The sequence below is a fragment of the Conger conger genome, chromosome 11 (genome assembly GCF_963514075.1).
Source record: "Conger conger chromosome 11, fConCon1.1, whole genome shotgun sequence".
NCBI classification, from domain to species: domain Eukaryota; kingdom Metazoa; phylum Chordata; class Actinopteri; order Anguilliformes; family Congridae; genus Conger; species Conger conger.
The window spans coordinates 35,314,599-35,335,612 of record NC_083770.1 but is presented as its reverse complement, the minus strand read 5'-3'; the positions used below and the strand labels follow the sequence as shown (position 1 = coordinate 35,335,612).

At 45.1% G+C, this 21,014-nt stretch overlaps 1 protein-coding gene across 1 annotated transcript in view; it reads left to right on the top strand.

Moving 5' to 3' along the window:
* niban2b (niban apoptosis regulator 2b) overlaps window positions 1-20,536 on the top strand; it is a 44,144-nt gene extending 23,608 nt beyond the window's left edge. Inside the window, exons 6-14 of the mRNA XM_061259650.1 lie at window positions 8,275-8,390; window positions 10,394-10,498; window positions 11,261-11,423; window positions 11,943-12,130; window positions 12,613-12,768; window positions 14,874-14,987; window positions 15,625-15,732; window positions 15,945-16,056; window positions 16,173-20,536. Coding sequence (XP_061115634.1) covers window positions 8,275-8,390; window positions 10,394-10,498; window positions 11,261-11,423; window positions 11,943-12,130; window positions 12,613-12,768; window positions 14,874-14,987; window positions 15,625-15,732; window positions 15,945-16,056; window positions 16,173-17,782 — 2,672 coding nt within the window. The 3' untranslated portion in view covers window positions 17,783-20,536. The remainder of the gene's footprint in view (window positions 1-8,274; window positions 8,391-10,393; window positions 10,499-11,260; window positions 11,424-11,942; window positions 12,131-12,612; window positions 12,769-14,873; window positions 14,988-15,624; window positions 15,733-15,944; window positions 16,057-16,172) is intronic.
* Window positions 20,537-21,014: the final 478 nt, after the last annotated feature.

Genomic DNA, 21,014 nt, shown 5'->3' with positions numbered 1-21,014 from the left:
GCTAATTAACCAGCCGTGTGAAAAACTGTGGAGAGATTTGGTGATTCACCGCCGTCTTGCGTTCGTTTCTACTTTCTGTACTATCCCCCACCCCCACCCCCTTCCTACAAATCCTGTTCTCCAGCCTGTCCCCCCCCCCCCCCACTCACACCCTTTGAGCCATACCGAAGGGGGGCAGGCCCCGTTCAGTCAAGCCTGAACTCCTCTACCCCCCCCCCCCTTCACCCGGAGCTTGCGCTTTTTCGGGCTGGGCGTCCACGAAGCACCGCGGGAGCTGCCAGACAGAATTCCACCTCCCGTTCCCTCAGACCGAAGCACTCATAACTCACTCAGGCACCGGGAATTCTGGCAAGAGAATGCACATTTCTCCCACAGTTTGAGGACTGTTGACGAGTGAAAAGGGGAGGGGGGGTGTTATGAGTGTTCTCAGCACATGCCATTACACCCTCTCACCAAACACACTCCTCTCGGTGTTTGCTTAGGTCAGCTCTCCTTCTGCGCGTCTCCTTCCAAAAATCTGCCCATCGCATTTTGTTTCCCTAATATGGGTGGGTAGCACGTTTATGTGGAAGTAACTGCAGTCCTGAGGTATTCCTCAGAGCTTCTAGTGGAAAGCCATGAGAAAGATGTATATTAAATAAAAATCTAAAATAACTCCTGGGAAAAGGTTCTTCTTGGTTCCATAATTATTTTGTAGATAGAATCATCTGTGGATGTGTGCCGATAAGCCATTCCTCTTCCAGTGGGTGTATGGGAGACCTCACTTGCGAAATCCTTCAGTACAAAGAAGGTTAAATTCAGCTTTTATTTGTTTTTTTTGGGAGTGGGTGTTGCAGGCTTTGGGGCCATTCCTGAGCATAGTCTTATGCAGAGCAGTTATGTGAGGGGAGCAAGCCTGGGGCTCGCTGCTGGTGCTAATCCAGACGTTCCTTTGAAGTGACAGAGGCAGTCGACACCAGCTCCTCTCAGCGGGCCATGAGTTAAAGCACACGACCACCCACCGCCAGCCAGCCGCCGAACCCCATCCCCGCTCGGGATCATACCGATATCATTCTCCATACTGAGAGCAGCTGTGCAGTCGGCTCCGTCTTATAATGTTTTCTCATTCACAAGCCCAGGACAGATTTATAATGAAGACAATTAAAAGCATAAAATTAGGTGGTGGGTTCCTTTGGTCACAATCCGACCTAGGTCAAATACATAATTGTTTTGGATTCACATACTTTTCTGGGCTCGATTGATCTTGCCTGGTGCATTTGAGCCAACTGAGAGGACCAGAAGCTGGGGTTTGTACTTTCATAGGTATTCATTGGTTACAATATACCAGACAATCTACGTATTTGAATCCAAAACAATCATGTAATTGACCCAGGTCTGGTCGCAATTGCTTCATAATGGTGTAGCTTGTAGGTGCATGTTTATATGAAAAAAGGAACTAAATGATGGTAGGATGGTTCGTTATTAGGCGTACTGTCACCCCGGAGGGAGGGTATTGCTGAGCTGTTTTGACTCAAGCAAAAGTAACCCTTCTGGTCATTGGCATTATGCCTGCTCTGCCAACAGACGTCTGACGCAATGTCTGTGCGACTCACCTGGAGGATTAACCATTTAGCAGAAGAGGTAGCTGGTAGCTTCAGAGAGCACATGCTCGTCTATTCTCTTTTGAACTGACAGGGGATCTTCTAGTTATGGGCCCGCCCTGAAATTTGGCAATCCTAATCTTGAGGAAATGGATTTGTGCTGGTTTATATAAAATCCTCAGATGAGAATGGACCTGAATTCAAATAGCTTGTGCAATACACTGACTCATTCATGATTGAGAAATAATTGGCATGACAGATTTGGGCCAAAGTTAAACACTTGTGGCTGGTTTTGTGACTGTTCAGGTGTGCAGCCTTCTGTATACACAGGTAAAGGTAGTCCCGCTTGAAATGCCACTTGCATGAGGTCACAGGTCTTTACTTGGTCTCCCCAGCAACAGATGATGTAAACATGCTTCAGGTTAATTCTCACGACTGGCTGCTTTGATGAACAAATACTCTTTGTTTGACTGCTTCAGTTGTATCACCATCTGTTCACTTTTCCTTTTGGTGGAAATTGAGATCAATGCAACAATGAGGGCACTGCTTGGGGAGGGGCTAAGTAAAATGCCCCCTGTCGGTGCTTTCGTAGAAGTGCAGATACTTAAAATAGATGCATTTAAAACGTTTATGTACTGTAGTTCCTCTTTGAGTTATTGTTTATTTTCCCTTCATAAAGCATTTAAGAGGTACCCACTCGGAGTTTATTGTTTGATGTTGCCCTCCCCCCATTTTTCTGTTTCTCTTTTGTGTGGATGTCTTGTAATGAGGTAAAACATCCCATCTCGTAGTGATCATTTGTAGGTCTTTGCCTCACTGCCATCTACTGTAGCTCCCCGTTTGAGCCCGAGGCTGAAAAGAGGAGATTTATCTTCATTCTCACGGTTTGAAATCTGTTTATGCAAGAAGTAGAGTGCATGCCAGCCATAATCCTTCTAGAATATTCTGCAAAGTTCCCTGCAGTTTATAAGTGCGGTATGTCCCTGTATTCTCAATGATATTACCCACCCCGCTCTGAAAGTCTTAATTATATAATTCTGCCCACATGCTTATGCCATTTGGGTATGCAATTTTTCTTTTAATATAATTGCCTACAAACAGTCATGCAGTTTGAGTTTCGTTTAATAGGCCCCTGGATGCACAGGAGAGTCTGCTGTGTGCACAGACTGGGTGCCGAGGCCTGTGAGCTTTCTCTCGCCGACCGCCAAATGGCTCGTGAACCTCTTAAGGTTGAGCACTCTCCAGATATGGTCCAGTGGCTTGGTCTGTGAGCACCCACAAATTAGTATCTTGGTAGGGTAGAAAATGGGACCCCAGTCTACAGAAATTTTGGCTGTCACATACTAGGGAGAAGGTACTGTGGCAGCAGTGTGAGTTGGACGTGACATTGCTTAATGGAATGTGTTTTTATAGGGTTTGTTGTTTTGGTGAGGAGGCTCTCTGAAAATGCATGTCAGCCTGCTGTTGCCAGACGTTTCTCTTCCCAGCACTCAAACTTCAAGATCCAGGAATATCTGAATAATGTCTGTAGAGATATCTCCCAGTCTCTCTGTAGTGTTCAGTTGAGTTATTAAATGCAAAGGTCAATTCTCTAAGAAAAACACAATGACCAGTGCTCTCTTCAAGTCCTGTGGTGGGAAAAGATAATTTTCTTCTACAGAGTAAAAGAGCCAGCTGCATGTGTCAGAGGATGTGCTATGCAGTTTGGAGGATATTGCAGGGTTGGCACATGAGTCGCCATTGGTCTTTCCATGTTGGGAGGAAAAAAAACTGTTGTAAAACATTGCTTAAACAAAATGAAACATCTGTGGCCGTTCAACCCAATTCAGCAGGTTTGTAGAATTGGGAGTCAAAAAAAGATTTAGGTTAGGAGGATACAAATTCCGAGATGCTTGTGGTATGTGAGCCTCCTTCTTCCGGAGTGTCATAACCAGCCATTACATTCCGCACGGTCTTTAGGGGGCGGGGTTGCAAACATTAATCACTGTTACAACACTGATAACAATGGTTATGTCTGTTTTGTCTGCTGTGGAATACATATGGTGTCGAGTCAACCCATAAACAGGTTCATGTCATGCACCATATCCGTGCAGTCAGACGTGCAGGATTGTGTATCTGGCCTGAGGATGTCTTTGAAGGGGGATGGCGTGGCGCGACTGTAGAGATGAACGTAAACCAGGAGCATGTGCTGGACACTCGCTCCCCCAGACCCGACTGTACACGCTCAGTGCTCGTCTGTTTATTTATCATTTTAATTTTCAGGAACGTCATGACCATGACCATTAATTCAATATGTTTAATACGGCAAAGTGAATCTTTTTTTTTGAACTCTTGCCATTCCAAGCCCCTAGCCACATTAGTCCACTAAACCAGATTCATTATAAGAAATGATATTAGAGGCACTCTGTTTGAGGGAGGGGGTAGGCTACATAATGGGTGGGGATGCTTTGCTGCTCTTATCTGCCTTAAAGCCCTTGAAGAGATGCAGCTGCCTGCATCCTGTGCCTTGCATTAGTGGCCCTGTGTTTGGGACATGATGGCCGGTGGGGAAGGGAGGGGGGTGTGATGTGAGGACTGGCACCGACTGGGCCGGGAGGGCACTGTTTAGTCCGGGGGACTCGGTGAATGGTATGCGGGTGGCGGTTAATTTGCTCGGTGCCATGGTGCATTATGACACGTCAAGCCGAACGGAGCCCCAGTCCCTAGTGCTGAGATGCAGGTACTGAGGGGGGCTGGTGTTTTTGGTGTAATTGTAATTTAGTTAATACAGTGGCTATGTAGATATATATATATTTTTTCCATCTGATGTACATCTGGGGTTTGGAGAGATTATCAACACACTTGAACACACACGTATACACACACACACACACACACACACACACACACATTCACCTTTATTGAGCGATGGGAAGAAATGGAAAACTACAGTGCAATTGTGTGCATGAGGGAGTTTCAGCTTTGCCATTTTATAGCATGAGTCTGGAACACCTAAATCAACATAAACTTTTAATCCGCTGATATGGGGATCGGTTTGAAAAATCTCCTGTCACTTAGGTCACAAATTTAATGCAGTTGTGTGAATGACAAGTTGACTGGGAAGAGGGAGCGGTTTCATATACCTGCATGAATAATGGGGTGATTCATAGGTACTGTCAGGTTTGATGACACATTTATGAATCTTTTCTCCGTTGGACAGTCAGTGGAAATATGTTCCTTATTAATCGTTTTACTGCACAGTAGTTCAGTGCTCCCTAGGAATCATGCTCCTATAAAATCTTTAAACCATTTGATGACATAAGAACATATAAAGTCACCTGCTGTTCCTTGCAGGCCACTAGTCTGTTCCCGTCATCACATGTAAGCATGTAATGTTAAATTGTGGAAACTTTTGCCACTGCTTGGCAAAAAAATTACAATTAAATAATATCAGTACCCAAATATGTGAAATATGCTGAGTTCCATGTGTGCCACAAACCGATACCATTCTCATTCAAAGGCGGCTACCACAGTCCTCATTTCTGCCACAATCTCTGTGCACAGGTACTGAGATGCAGGTTTCTTCTTATGTAAGCGCTCAGCTGTGCATAACTTCACATTGTAATGTACATACAGCACTATGGCTCCTTACTAGACTCTGTATATCTCTGTTGGACTTTGAATTTGGCTAGAATTCTCATCTATGGGAATTCTTATATGGTATGAACCTTTTGATAAAATATCCCAGTGACCAGAAATGAAATATTGTGTTACTTGACCATGTCATTATTACATTATTATAATAATACTTAAGATTTGTTTCCATTATGAGTATTGAAATTGGGCATTACACAAAATATTTATTTTATAATTAGGCTTGCACTGCAATAGGTTTTTTATGAGCCTTGCTCAAGGGCCCAACAGCTGTGTGTATCTTATTGTGGCTACACCGGGGCTTGAACCACCAACCTTTCGGGTCCCAGTAATGTCCTTTAGCCATTAGCCTACAGGCTCACACTTGGTTAAGTTGCTTGTAAATGTGGTGGTGACATGTTCTGGATGTTGACCCAGACGGTGCTTGTGCCAATTGTGAATGGCAGTCTAAGGGTGAGAAGCACAATATGCCTTTCTCAGGGAAGGATACAGGACTCTCAGCCAGGGGTTTCAACAGTCACTCCAGATCTTTCTGTTAGCTGATGCTGGCAGGCACCCAGTCGGCTACATTAGCTGTGTGCTCAACTTGTTATTAGTGCTGACTGTGCAAACTGTTTGACAGTTAAATTCAGTGAAGTAGGCTGCTGCACATCCTAACAATCAAATACAGCCAGGTACAACAAAAACGAAAGAAGGATAACAAAGAAAAAATGTTAGCGACCGTAAAAATCCAGACATTACTGAGGACTTGCATACAGGCTAGTCTTCACCCTCCTAAAATAGAAGTTTGTAATGGGGCGTTATAAATTAGGGGGAAAGAGAGGAATAATTGTTTTTCCCATTTCCCATGATAAATATAATGAACAATGCTCTGTCAGTGTATGTATGGAAGCATGTTTTTTGTGAGAAGCTGTATGTTTCTTCAGCCATTTTTATCAGAAAACCAAACGGGTGCTCAAACCCCCTCCCCCTACTCTGGGTTCAGAAGATCAGTGTACAACCCCTAGGACCTCTGTTTCTCCACTGGCATGAATCACAAATATGTTCTCATGAGAGACAGTGCCAAAATAAATTCTCTCTCTCTCTCTCTCTCTCTCTCTCTCTCTCTCTCTCTCTCTCTCTCTCTCTCTCTCTCTCTCTCTCTCTCTCTCTCTCTCTCTCTCTCTCTCTCTCACACACACACACACACACACACACACACACACACACACACACACACACACACACACACACACACACACTCTCTCTCACTAATGCTTCTATACAGTTTGCTGTGCGGGTCTGGGGCTGTGAACTTCCTGTCTGTGGCCAAGTTTGAGTGGGGTGTCTCCCCCAGCCCCCCCTCCCCCCTGGCTTACTTCCTGTCTTTGTCAGTGGCGGAGCCAACACACACACATTCCTTCAGTCATCCGACCACTTCATGTTGGATCCCCTCCTTCCATTAGCGGAACTGAAATCTATTAACTTTTATCTACAGTATAATGAAGTGGCGGTATAGTGGCAAGATGAGTTAAAAAACCATTTGGTGTTTGATTAAGTATGCTGTAAATATGCAATGTTTTTGTTGGGGGCTAGGGATTCTGGGAAAAACTAGATTCCAGTGAATGTCAGTGACATTTAACTTCTTACAGAATCCTCCAGTCAATTCACATTTAGTATTTGTTTACATAGTTCTTAACTGCAAGACTAAACATTGTTTTGATATGTTAGAATGCTGCACTGTACTGCATTGGTCACTTGTGGAAACTGGTAATGGTATGGTAATGTCCTTAAGGTCTCATTTTTGTGAGCACAACAGAAAGTGATCTATTTAGTAATTTAAGTAAGAGTAACTGAGTGTGTTTCTGTTAATTATATTACTCACAACCATGACAGAGATTCACTTCCTTAAAACAGCTGCTGCTGTTGCTGCTGATCCTCCCTAGGTTGTCAGTGTTACATCACCATGGTAACATGGTTCTGGCCACTTCCTGTTTGTTACCACTTCCTGTTTAAAGATGCCCGAGAGGTATCTTGAGCTTGAGGTCTTGTGGTCATAGTGTTAAATCTGGTTCCATGTGACCTTGTGTGACTTCACGGGCAGAAGACCATAAACCAAATTTGGGACTCTGACCCCCTCATCAACTCATGCTATCTATTGTTTCCTTTCTTGCTTGCTTGACACAGAACTTTTGAAAGTAAGATAAAACATCTGGAAAGGGGTATCTTGAAGAGTTGAAGTGGAAGAGGTCTTTGCAGTGATTCAGCATGTTTGTAACACACTTCTTATCCATGGGTCTTGTCATGCTCTGTTGGGAGGCATGTGAAGTGGAGTTGTCCATACTGAGGGAAGCCTTCCTGCGTGATGCTGGCTGGCTACCTACCCTGCTGAAAATTCCTAAACTGGTTTAAGCTGTTTTTTTTGGCACTTTTACTTGCTTAATCAGCTATTCGCCAGCTCACCCGCCCATGTATTAAACTTGTCCACCAGTCTGACCACTAGTTTACTCTACCAGCTTTGTCCTGCTTGAAGCCAGTTTTGACCAGCCCCAGAGCAGATATGATCAGCTAGACATGTTGAAAGCACAGCTTGTACCATCTTAAACCAGTGTAGAATGCTGACCTTAGCTTGAATGTTCTGCAGACTGGTGCCAGAATGCACACCCCACATTGCCTGTGGTCTGGTCTGCTTCCTTGTATCTCTATGACACTTTAGCACTTTTTAGTACACTTGCACACTTTAATTTTTCTATCTTTTTAATCACATTGGCACGATTCAGTCACCATGTAGCCACCTTCTCAGAGCTACCCTGATGAGCTGGTGGCTGCCTTGCCTTTCTGGTCTGAATGTGACATATTTATAGGCCATATGACAAGGGGGTGTACACACCATGTATATAATGTTTTTTGTTTTGTTTGTTTTTTTCAGCATTATGGTTCCTTATTTACCCTATTAATGCCATGTTATGTCAGCTGTTCATGTAATGAGTGAATATTTCACATGAATATTTAATTATTTTGAATGAGCCACCACCTGCAATACTGATGTACATGGCTCATTGCTCTCCCCTGTCCCCTGCAGGCTTGTCTGAGGAGTGCAAGGTGCAGACGCCAGCTTTCACCGACGCAGTGAGGCTCTACCGACAGGCGCATGGGCAGTACGGCACATGGGACATGATGTGTGGTATGCCCCCGCAGGTACGAATATCGCCTGGACGCCAGTACACCACAACACCCGCAATGATGCAAATACGGTGCAGGTACCTCAGAGGTACAAACACTATTGCTGTGGGGAAACTGTGAAATGTCCTTCACTTTGAACAAAAATACACACCCATTATCATTTGAATCATTTTCTGAAATGGTCACTTGCATTACTGTCGCCTTATGTTTTCTGAAAGACACCACATAAGAGTACTCTGTCCACAGCTGACAACTTAGAAAAAAGGGAAAGCCCATCTTTTCTTCTCAAAAACGAAAACAATACGATCTGTGTGATGTTGTATGTTATGTAATTGTAGCCTATGTGTGTGGGTCACAAACAAACTCGAAGCCATTGATCAAGACTAGTGCTAGTGGAATACAGGGCAAACTGTCCATTCAGAGCAAGCAAGGGATGGTTCTTGCAAGGGTCAGAGCTTTACCTATCAGGTGACGGAAAAGCATGCGGACACTGTCAGATCACTTCAGCTCTCTGGGTGGGTAGAGAGGGAGACCCATCCTAAAAAAGGCCCTGGTGCCCCTGTGGCTTTCCATGGCTTCCACAACAAAAGGGACAGGTTATTCTATCTCACCCCTCAGTTCAGCCAGCTCACTGTCCTGGAATAGTGTTGTGGCTGTGCCTGAGGGAGAGCCGGTATGTGAGGTGTAACCCTGTGGTCGGGAGCATTAGCGCCTGACAATAGCGATGTAATTCAAATCCGCTGCCTTCTCGGGCGGCTGCCACTTGACCTCGTGTCACAAGTGGAAGCGGCATCTAGGAGAGGAGACGTTTACAACAGCAAGTTATTTATTAGGCATCCATTGTGTTGCATAGTGAAGGGTCTCATTAAGCATGTTTACTATTATTTAGCATTTCTTTTAGCATCCCATTGCTGGCGCTCCTACTCTTGGAACACTTCCCCACATAGAATTGGCAAGAATTCAAAGTAATTGTCCTCCATCAGTCAGAGTGAACAACCAGTTAATACAAAGCTTCAGAAACAGTTAATTTACAGTTACCACTGTGGTCATTTTTTGTGTTCCTGCTCAAGCTGTTTTTCTTATAATGATATTCAGACATTCACTGGGAGAGTCTTTTCTCTCTCTCTCTTTTGTCTCTGGAGACTGGGTAATTCAGGGCACTGCATTTATCCTATTAGCTTCAATGAGCTTAATTTGTTACAGAGTGAAGCTCAGAAACTTATTTGGTATCATAGGAATAGCATTGTATTCAGAGTGCTTTCTGACGAGTCTTAGGCATCTATGGTATTTCAGGAATGGTCAATTGGCTTACCCTTGTGGAATGGTTTGTATTTTCTTGATACTTTTTCCTCCAAATTTGGAATTTCCAGTCCTGTTCACCAGCTGTTCTCATTGCTGCAACCTCCCGCTATCACTTTAGCAGTATGCAGGCAATCATGTCCTCTCTCAAATCACAGCTTGAGCAAGCAGACTGTGGTCACCCGATTGGCCAGCGGGGGCCCCTGGTCAATGCTGAGACGAGGTCATGCCGGCTAACTGAATCCCTGGTCACTGAGTTTCCTTTATGCTGGGAACTAGTTTTTAATCTAAAGCTTTAAATAAAAAGTGTAGTCCAATTATATAAAATGTTATCTATATAAAAGTGACTGTCGTAAGAAGCATTTTAGTCTTGTGATAAGACTGAAGGCTTCTTTTAAGTTATTGTGAAATTTTCTTGAAATGAGTCAAACTGTCTTACCTAATTGTCAACATTGTCAAGTCTTTTTTTATCAAAAGAAAGTAAAATAAATAAGACATTAAGTCTTGTCTGCAATGAGACAAGTTCTCCTTTAATACCACACCTGAAAAGGAAGACCGTTCTGTCCATTCTCATCAAATTAACTTGTGTGTCTTTCTTTCTGTGTCTGTGTGTGCGGGTTTGTGCCTGTGTCTTTGTGTCTGTGTTTGTGTGTGTGTGTGTGTGTGTGTGTGTGTGTGTCTCTGTGTGCCTCTGTGTGCGTGAATGCATGGCCATGCAGATCCTGGCCAACCTGGTGATGGAGACTCTGCTCCCGGAGCTGAGGGGCCTGATCGCCCCGCGGCTGAAGGGGAAGTTGCAGGACAGGCAGAGGAACTGGATGCTGGTGAGTGAAACTGGGCTGGAGAAGCTCCAGAGCTACCCCAGAGTCAGACCCCAGCGCTGACCCTCATGTCACATAATGGCAGAGGAGGGGCAGTGGTTGGGTATGAAAGGTATTTTACTTTGGGTAAAAAGAGGCCAGATTTCGAGGGATTGGTTTTGCCATAGCTATTGATATGAAGTCGCCTAGTTAGAGCTTTTTTTATCCACTGGCACACAAAGATCTAGATGTTTTTATTTCCCTCAAAATGCTCTGATGTAAAATCTTTGCACCCTCGTTTGGTGTTGCTGTCTATATATATTATGTACTGTCTGGTTGAACTAGGTAAACTTGATTGTTTTCGTGCCTTATGAATTGTTAATCCTGTTGACAAAATGTATATATTCTTTGAGTCACTCTTCTCAGCAGCCAAAGGTAAATGCTAAACTGGATTTTATGGATGCTGAAATTGACTGGTTTTACAGTAAAACTAACTTGAATATCTTGTTTTTCTGGTATTAGAACATCTCTACTGATCATTTCAATGTAGCCTCTTGGTTTGGTTTGAATTGGAAATTAAAATTGGTTTTAATTGTGATCATGTTATTGATTGACTTAACACTGCCTTTGCATCATGTCTGTCCATTAATATTTCCCCCTACCTCTTTGATTGTCTCTATTTCATGTGCCAGATGCCTCTGTTTGTGTATGCCTGCCTCCTTTTTGGACATTTTGATTGTATGTCCAAAACATTTTCCCCTTAAACTTTGGACTTTCGGCTTTCAGATCTCAGATGCGGTGTACGGGCTGGTTCAGGGGCAGACTGAGGCACAGTACGAGGCCATTGTGCAAAGGTGCGAGGCAGGGCGCCCCCCTCTGGAAACCTCCATACGTACAGACATGGACCAGATCATCACCTCCAAAGAGCATGTCACCAACAAGATGCGTGGTGAGGCTCTGTCCGTCCATCCATCCATTCACCTCTCTGTATCTCTGCCCATTGCTTGTCCACCCGTCTGTGCGATTGTCTCAGTAAGTTTACATGCCTTTATTCAACCAGCACTCAAACGTGCAATGGCAGCAGTAGCAGCTGTTTTTCAGTAATAGTTTTGTCTCCTGTATGAAATGAAAGCCAAAGAGCTGCATTCCATAAACTGTCCAGTATTTCAACACCGGAACTGGAAGAGCACCCTATCCACTGCAAACCTGTTTGAGGTCTTCTAGAAAAGAGCAGGTGTATATGACGGAGAAATGCTCTCCCCCCACAACGTCTCGTAGCCATTTTGGCTCCATTCACTTGATACTTCGATGAGAGTAGCCAGTCTGTGTCAGGTGTTTGTCTCTGTACATCGGGAGTAAATTGTATGGCCACACCCACTGAAGATACTGTCAGTGCTGATGGGGCATCTGTGGTTTGAAGTGTCTGATGGCGGTCAGTGTTGATGCTGTGGTGCACCTCCTTCCGCAGCGCTGGTCCTGCCCAAGGCAGAGGAGCTCCTGAAGGACAGCGTGCGGCCCTTCATCAGCTCCATCCTGGAGGCGCTCATGGAGCCCACCAGCCGTGGCTTCTCCGAGGTCCGCGACGTCTTCTTCCGCGAGCTGGTGGACATGAGCAAGAACTCCCTTAACGACGGCAGCAAGGAGAAGCTGGGAGAGGTGAGGGCGGGTGGGGTCACATTTGACCAGTTATTAGGTGTTACAGGATTCTGGGTAGAATAGGGTTGAATAGGCTGCCAGTCCTGTTCTACTCTTACAACACTACGCTTAATCTAATGCAGTGCTTCCCACTCCTCTCCTCGGGTGCCCCAGCCAGATCCAAGTATCTGATGTGTTCCACCAGAAGCACACCTGATGCGTCTAATCAAGCCCTTCATTAGCTGTGTCTCGTGCTGTGTCTCAAATACCTGCATCTGGCTGGGGCCCCTGAGGAGAGGTTTGGGAAACACTGCTCCAATGTGAAGTGTCTTTTATTCAAAGAGCCCCTTGCTCCCTACTATTAGAGTCATGAGTTCACCCTTTCAGTATTGCCACTTCATATTGGGCTTGGGACTGAAAGGGTTAAACACGACATGAACACATTATATTTAGCGCTTCTCCTGTAAATAGTTAATAATATAGATGTGTGCTTGTTCCTCCAGCACATGGAGAAGATCTCCATGTTGGCGTTCCACCCGGTGAAGATGCAGAGCTGCTACGAGAAGGTGGAGCAGCTTCAGCTGGAGGGCCTGCAGCAGCGCTTCGACGTGTCCAGCCCGTCCGTCTTCGTCCAGAGAGCGCAGATCCTCATGAGAGAGGTGGGCACGTCCTCCGCCTTTTAATTATTCACTAATAATGATTTGTTATTTAGCTGATGCTTTTATCCAAAGTGACTTACAGTACAGTTCATTAGCCTAAGCAGGGTACAGTCCCCCCTGGAGCAATGCGAGGTCAAGGGCCTCGCTCAAGGGCTCAATAGCTGCACAGATTTTATTGTGATCTTACCACCCAGTTCTTGTCCCAGTTGCATACTTTAGGGCACAGGCTGCCCTTACCCCCTTGCACCTGCATCCACACACACAGTGAGGAGAGACTACAGCTGGAGCCTGATATCGGGAGTCTCTAAACACCCACCGCAAGTGCAGTGTTAACCACTGAGAATGGTGGGGGGTGGGGGGTACGTGCAAAGGTTTGGCTCTTGGGTGGGGGGTACGTGCAAAGGTTTGGCTCTTGGGGGAGTCCACTGACGACTACACGGTCACAATTTATTCAAGGCAGCACTTGTTAATGTCAGAGTTGAGCCTTCCCTAACCCATCTCCATCTACAACCCTCATCCCTCTCGCCAAAGAAAAAAGAAACGAATGAAAGTCCAGCTTCCTTTCATTAGTATTGCATTGACTATGAGAGTCTATACATTACATTAAATTAATTTTGCAGACCATTGTATCCAGTGCAGTGTACAAAAGTAGGGAACATCAATGTTGGTGAACATCAGTGTTACTGACCCTACTCAGGGCTGCAGAAGAACAATATCGCCAATAATAATCAACCCATTTATAATGAACATGTGAAGTGTAATTCATAGTGCATAAGCAAAAGGTAAATACCCTTATACAGCTAAACCTATCCTCAATGGCTACAAAGGGAAAAAGAAAGAGGATGGCTAGGGTCAGGGGAGCCATGGTACCGTGTGAAGAGGGGGTTTTAGGAAGACGGGTGGGGTCTCTACTGTACTCTCTGCCGTGGGAAACTCATTCTACCACCAGGAGGCCAGAACTGATGAGAGACGTGACCAGGAAGTGCAGGCTCCTGGGGAATAGAGGGGGCCGGGTGGCTCGTGTATATGGTCTGATGTGTTTTGTATTAGACAAAATACAATGGAGCAGTCTCTTTAGCTGCCCGACAGCCTAGCGCCAAGGTTTTGGATTTGATCTAGCGGTCATCAAAGCCCTCCATGGGAAAGAATCCCTTCTGGTGGCTGACAGGTTTTAGGGAATGAAATGATCCTGCAGTTTGCACAGAACATGCTGTGGCTTGTTAGAGGATGCAGACATTTTGTCTTGCTTTTTTTTTTCACCAGAATAGCTGTTTGTGTTCATCCGATCACTGGGGAAACAGACAAAGTACTGTTATGGTTTTAAGATGAACAGATAAGTAGGTTGATGATTGACTGTATGATTACCTGCTGCTGGAGTAATACACTACTCATTCCTTTGTGTTAACACTGGTTTTGCTGCAGGAGTTTCTGAAACTGGACTCATACGATATATATAAAACAAATAGTACTTAGACTGGATCAGTGGTCCTCCTGTCTGTTCCTGAAGCTCTACAGGGTGCTCTGGAGTTTGTTGTGACTCTGCACTTGAATATAGCAGTTGATCAGTTAAGGCAGTTGATTACACAGCTAGTTCAGGTCACCTAGTTCAGTTGCTGATCTCATGGTGAAAAGACAAACAAGCAGACTGCGTGGCTCTCCATCACCAGGATCTGTCCGCTGGAACAGTGGTCTCCAACCCTGACCCTGGAGAGCTGCATGGTCTGCTGGTTTTCATTCTTACTCTGCACTTATTTAATCATTTAGAGCAGTTGATTACAGTTAACTCACCTCACCTAGTTAGCTGGGTCTCAACAGGGTGCTGATTTGAGGTGAAAACTAAAACCAGCAGACCCTATCGCTATCCAGGACCAGGGTTGGAGACCCCTGTGCTAGGATCTGTGTGCTGCTCTCAGACTGTGTTATGGTTTGCTAACCAGGAGCACCTACACCCTCTTGTGGTGACAAGTGGTAAAATGGCAAACTTGTTTCTTCATAACTTCGAAATGAGGGCAGTGCTTTTGTAAGAGTAGTAACTGATACTGTGATCTCATGCTTTAAAACCTCAGACTGATGGCATGTCTGTCTGTCTGTCTGTCTATCTGCAGCAAATGGATGATGCGGTGTACACCTTCGAAAAGATCCTACACCAGAGCCTGGAGGACCAGGGGAGCAGTGAACTGTGCAAGACCATTCAGCGCTGCCAGGACAGGGTCATCAAGGTGAGGAGAGCAGAGGGTCAGGGGAGATTGGAGGGGCTAAGGGATGGGAGAGATTAAAGTGAGACGGTCTAGGGCTAGGGGGAGAGGTCCAAAAGAGAGAGGGCAGATTGAAACGGGACCAAGGGATACATTTTCGCGATGCGACATATGGGTTTAAAGGACTCCGAAAGCTGAAAATTAATTTAATTATTTTAAGGGAAGCTGAATATTTTTAAAAAACTACTTCAACTGAAAACCACTCTCTCCAAGCCCAGGAGATGACTAGCTCAAATCTAAGTCAGTGATGGGCAGTTAATTTGTCTGAGAAAGGGTGGATTTACATCAGCCATGGTTCTTCCAGGCATAGCTGCAGTAGTGCTCTGTGATTCTTCTTGCTTGTACCAGATCATTATCCGTGGTGTACCTCTACTCCAGCAACCAATCACAGGTCACTGCTCAAGGCACAATTCGAGATCTGATGGTTGGTCCAGGTCATGAGAGCTTGTTTACTATGTATGTCATATGTTAATGCTAAACGAGAAGTAACAGGAGAGAAGGAACATTATTGGATACCTTTAATCAGCATTCCAGAAAGACGGAGGTGCATCATTCTTATCCAGTGACCTTGTCATGTGTAAATGGTGTCCTCTCCCTTCAGAAATACGACTACGACAGCAGTACGGTGCGCAAGAAGTTCTTCCGAGAAGCCCTGCTCCAGATCCTCATCCCGTACATGCTGAAACAGCTGTCTCCAGACTGTGCAGCGGTGAGGCTCAGTCTGCTATACTGCCAGTTGCCTTTCCTACTTCCTCACCTTTTCCCCCTACCTGACTTCCTTTCCCCCCCATCGTCTCACTTCTTGTCTTATCCACTCCCTCACTTTCTTTACCCCCATCGTCTCACTTCCTGTCTTCTCCTCTACCCACTGCATTACTTCCTGTTTCCCTGACCCATGGCCCTTTGACACCCTGCCTCCAGGATCTACCTCAGTTCGAGGAGCTGATCTTTGAGGACTTCTCCCGCTACATCCTGGTGGAGAACGTGTTCGAGGAGGTGGTGCTGCAGTCTGTCATGAAGGACATCATGTTGGGTCAGTGCGAAACTCGCCACATTCCTCAGTGTTGCTACCGCAGCGACAGCCCAACACTTTACATTAGCATTACTGCACTGCTGGCGAGCGCTCATCTGTTCCTTTTCTCTGTCCAGCTGTGAAAGAGGCTGCAGTCCAGCGCAGACACAACCTGTACCGCGACAGCATCGTCCTGACCAACAGCGACCCCAACCTGCACCTGCTGGGAGAGAAGTCCCCCATCGACTGGGCCGGGCAGTACGGGGGTGAGGGGAAGGAGGAGGAGGAGGAGGAGGGGGAGGAGGAAGGAAACGCAGAAGGGGCCACGACCCAGAAGAGGCGCAGGGTGAAACAGGTGGTGTCCATGATCCAGATCGATGGGGCGCCTTTCCTGCCCTATGAGTCCTGCTTGGAGGTGCCGGGAGTGGACGGCATCCCGGAGGAGTCCGAGGTGGACTTGAAGTCGGACAGCGTGCCCGAAACCGGACCGCCCACCCCCGCCCTCCCCAACGGGACGGCTGTGCCGGAGAGTGTAGACGATAAGGCCGCGCCTCCGATTGTTGCGGAGGTGCAGAGCCCAGCCCCGACTGAGAAAGCCCCACAGGAAGCAGAGGCCGAGCATCCTGTCGAGAGTCCGAAACAGGAAACGGAGAGCAAGACCCCTGCAGAGAGTGTGGAGCAGGAAATCAAGCCACCCACAGAGAATGCAGAACAGGAAGTTGAAAGCAAGCCGGCCGCAGAGAATGCAGAACAGGGAATTGAAAGCAAGCCTGCTACAGAGAATGCAGAACAGGAAGTTGAAAGCAAGCCTGCTACAGAGAATGCAGAACAGCAAGTTGAAAGCAAGCCTGCTACAGAGAATGCAGAACTGGAAGTGGAAAGCAAGCCTGCTACAGGGAATGCAGAACAGGAAGTAGAAGGCAAGCCTGCTACAGAGAGTGCAGAACAGGAAGTTGAAGGCAAGACCCAAACAGAGAGTGCAGCACCTGAAACCAAGCCACCCACAGAGAGTTTGGAACCGAAGATTGAAAGCAAGCCCTCAACAGAAAGTGTGGAACAGGAAGTTGAAAGCATACCCCCAACAGAGAGTGCAGAACAGGCAGTTGAATGTAAAGCCCCAACAGAGAGTGCAGAACAGGAAGTTGAATGTAAAGCCCCAACAGAGAGTGCAGAACAGGAAATTGAAAGTAAAGCTCCAACAGAGAGTGCAGAACAGGAAGTTGAAAGTAAAGCCCCAACAGAGAGTGCAGAACAGGAAGTTGAAAACACAATGCCTACAGAGAGTACAGAGCAGACAGTAGACAGCAATCAGCCTGCAGATATTGCTGCACAGGAAGTGGAAAACAAGCAGCCTACAGAGCATTCCCAGCAGGACACTGAAAGCTCATCTGCCGTAGAGAGTGCTATACCGGAAATAGATAAAGCTGTGCAGGGAGAGGAGAGCGGGCAGCCCTCAGAAAGCACAGAGAAGGATGTGGCCAAAACTGCAGCCCCAAAACAGGAAGAGGAAGTGCCATCGACAGGAACGGCAGAGACCGCCTCCAAAATGCCCCCGGAGCCTGCCCAGCAGGATGCCAGTTCCGCCCCCGATCGGCACGACGACAGCGGCTTCCAGTCTCCCACCAGTGACGTTGCTGAAGAGGAAGACGCTCAGCGAATGACAGAGGCCCTCGCTGACTCAGGGAAGGGGGGAGTGGCTGTGGAGGCAGTGCAGAGTAATTTGCAGACTGGAGTGGAGGCTTCGTGAAAGGGTGGTGTATCACAATCTAATCGGGTCTGAGTCACCCTTTATCCAGCTTGTAACAGGATATAAAATACATTGTTTCCGTTCATCTTATTTAAGTGGTGAAAGCTGAAAAGGTTTTTTTGTATCTAATTTTTATATATAAACAGAGGTTGAATTGGCAGGGTGCCAGGGTCCCTGTCATTTTTTAGCTTTACTATCGGTGTACTATTCTTCTTTTCACCATTCATTTTGGGAGCTCATCAAACTGCTTATCAAGTTTTTGGGAATATTTCCTCATGTACAGATTTCAATTCTCCCCCCAGTTCATTCCGTTTTTTTTTACCTCTGGGGGAAAATATATGTAAGCTTCAGCAGGGATCTGCCACAGTTGTAGTTATGATAAATACCAAAATCACTTTATGGGTTTAAAATATTTGTGTGATTATATGCATTCCATTTAAATTCCTAGCCAGAATAAACACCTCCGCTATCTATGAATTTGATTCCTGATCCTGGAATGCCCTGAATTCCTCTGCACTGTCCTTCGTCACTGTATCCATAACTATTTTCTGTGTAAATAAGGCAACTTGAATACTACTAGACTTATGTCTGCTTTGGTCAAAACCAAGTTTTACAATGCAATAGGACTTAATAAAAAGTAGGAGAATAGCTGGCTACTGAACTAAGTGAAACACTAGACAAAGATCCTTGTTTTCTCCGGTCAGGAGGTGTGACTTCAACAGTCCTTGTTTGGTTCAATGGCCAGCATTGCTTGTATGATGTAGGAAAAACACACACTAAGACGCTGCTTGAATATAAACTGAAAAGTACAGAGAAAAGTTTCAAAGGTGTGACATCACTGTTTGCATTTGTTTGCCTTCGTTTCCAGTCCAAACCTACTGTACTGCAAATGTGCGTCCTTGAGTCTTGGCACCCTGTCGACTGTGCAAGGGGAATGTTTTTTACCCATAATCCCCTTCAGACCCACCCTTGCCTGAGGGCACACATTTTTTCTCAAATTAAATATTCTGTTAAAAAGTAATCGTTCTGCTGAGGGCTTTTCCCGGTTGCCTATATATGCTACTATGCGTGAGGTGATTCCAAAGTTTGCTATGTGAGATGTCTATGCTAGAGGTGATTAATATTCTCTGTGAGATTTATGTGCTAGAGCTGGTTTCCAGGTTGACTGTGTAAATACCTGTGCTAGAGGTGTTTCATGGGTTTGCTCTTTGGTTTTAGATTTTTTCTGTTTTTTTTGTTAATGCCTAGTGATTTAATTGAACTGTCACTTAATTGTGGCACATATTGACAGTTATCTGTAGGCTCTTGTACCGTCGACATTCTCCAGTCAGAAGGAATGGAATTCTCTGCACTATGGTCACAGGTCATACGGTGAGATTCACAGAGAATTGTGATGGGGATTGTGACCAGGAAGCATCTCTCTATGGCTCCTTTCTTTTGGTTTCTTGCCATTTCCATCATTGTGTTTTAACAGGTTTTCAAAGACACTTTGTGGATCATTAACCTTTTCATAACAGTTTTTCCTGCCTAGTAGCAATCGTCGGCTGATATTAACATGATGCAAGTCATATCCTCATCTTTAAGCTGCCTTTTTTGCTGTGACACTTTACATCTAATAGCTCATCATAAACAATCAATTAATTGGGAATTCTACAGAACTATAATGACTGCTATGTAGTTGCATGTTGGCAGCCAAAATGTGGGATTTGATTATCAGTAGTGAAGCTTCTTCGTTATGAGGTAGCGGTAGCTCGCTGTTATGTATATGAACTAATCAAAAGTCTTCTCAAGGATATATGTTGGGCGTGATATGTGATTCTTCATTCACTATCGCTCACTCATGTTAGGTTTGTAGAGGCAGTGTTTTCAAATATGTATTTAAACAGAAGAGAGGAACATACGGCTGCAGTAAGGGGGAGGAATATGTCAGTCTGGGAGAAATACTGGCTCAGTATTTTGTACTATGACAGTGGGGATTGGTGAGTGAGGATGGGTGAATGAGGGTTTGTGGATCCCATAGTGGGTGGAACTATGTGCTATCGGGAACTTACCTGAATGAGCCAATCAAGACATTGCCCTCCAATGCACAATGCACAATGCTAGTATTTTCCCAAACCGGTGAACCCAAAAATGGGCCTATCAGGCCTTATCAAAATAAGGACCAGGAAGGCCCAAAATGTTATTTTTTTCCCCCCCATTTCATGAACTTAGTTTCTTTCTTCCCGATTGCCTTCTAAATAAAAGCACTTTTATAATCGAGGTGCCTTAAGAATGTGTCTAATGAAATTTAAATGACAGATGTAAAAAATAAGAAAGACCATTTTGTATTTGGTACTACACTGTACGACCATTGTTGTGGTAACTAATGGGAAGATGATCACCTGTCCTATCTCCTCAAACTTGTTCATGTATTGTGGACCAAAGGAGAAATCCCACCTGTCCAAAACATGCCACAATGAAACGATGTAAATGACTTGGTTTCCACATTTATTGATTCTCTTGGCTTCTATGTATAGATAAATTTGTATGTGTAATGGCTTGTTTTGTGATGGAAAGGTGCTTTTTGTGCCTGTGAGCTTTGTGTTCTTTTTTCTTCCCCCTCCCCTCCAGCGTATACCTTATCTATTATTTATTATGTTGTGCCATCTGCACCCCCACCCCTCTTTCACCACAACGGGTGTTTTTCCCTTTTAAATATGTTTTATTAAATGTCATATGTACATGTAAGGATAATAAATTACTATGGTTTTAATACTCTGTCTCAGTTTGCATTTATGTGGAGTCATACTGTGCATGAGTTTATGGACATAAAAGTGTAATGCTATTGATTTAAATTTACGCTCAAGCATGCCTCGGACTACATTGCCCACGCTGCACATTGCGATCTCTTCCACATTGCGCTGGCATTCAGACTAATGTTCTATTATGGTTTCTGCTGGTTGCTCACTTTGCAATGTTGTCATACTGTATATCCTAAATATCTAATAGCACCGTGCTATGACATCGAGTCATTTTATGACTAAACACTGAGTGAACTGGTTGATTCCACCCACCCATTATATACACAGTGTTTTTCCCCTCCTTATAATTGAGGGCAAGGTTGCAGAAATGAGCAGTGATTACTGGGTTTGGTGCATTCCAAAAGTGGGGAAAAGGAGTAAAAGAGCCGTTTAAAAATGGAAAACATTTTGGGAAATATACCCTCAATTTGGCTCAATTTCCATGTTAGCAT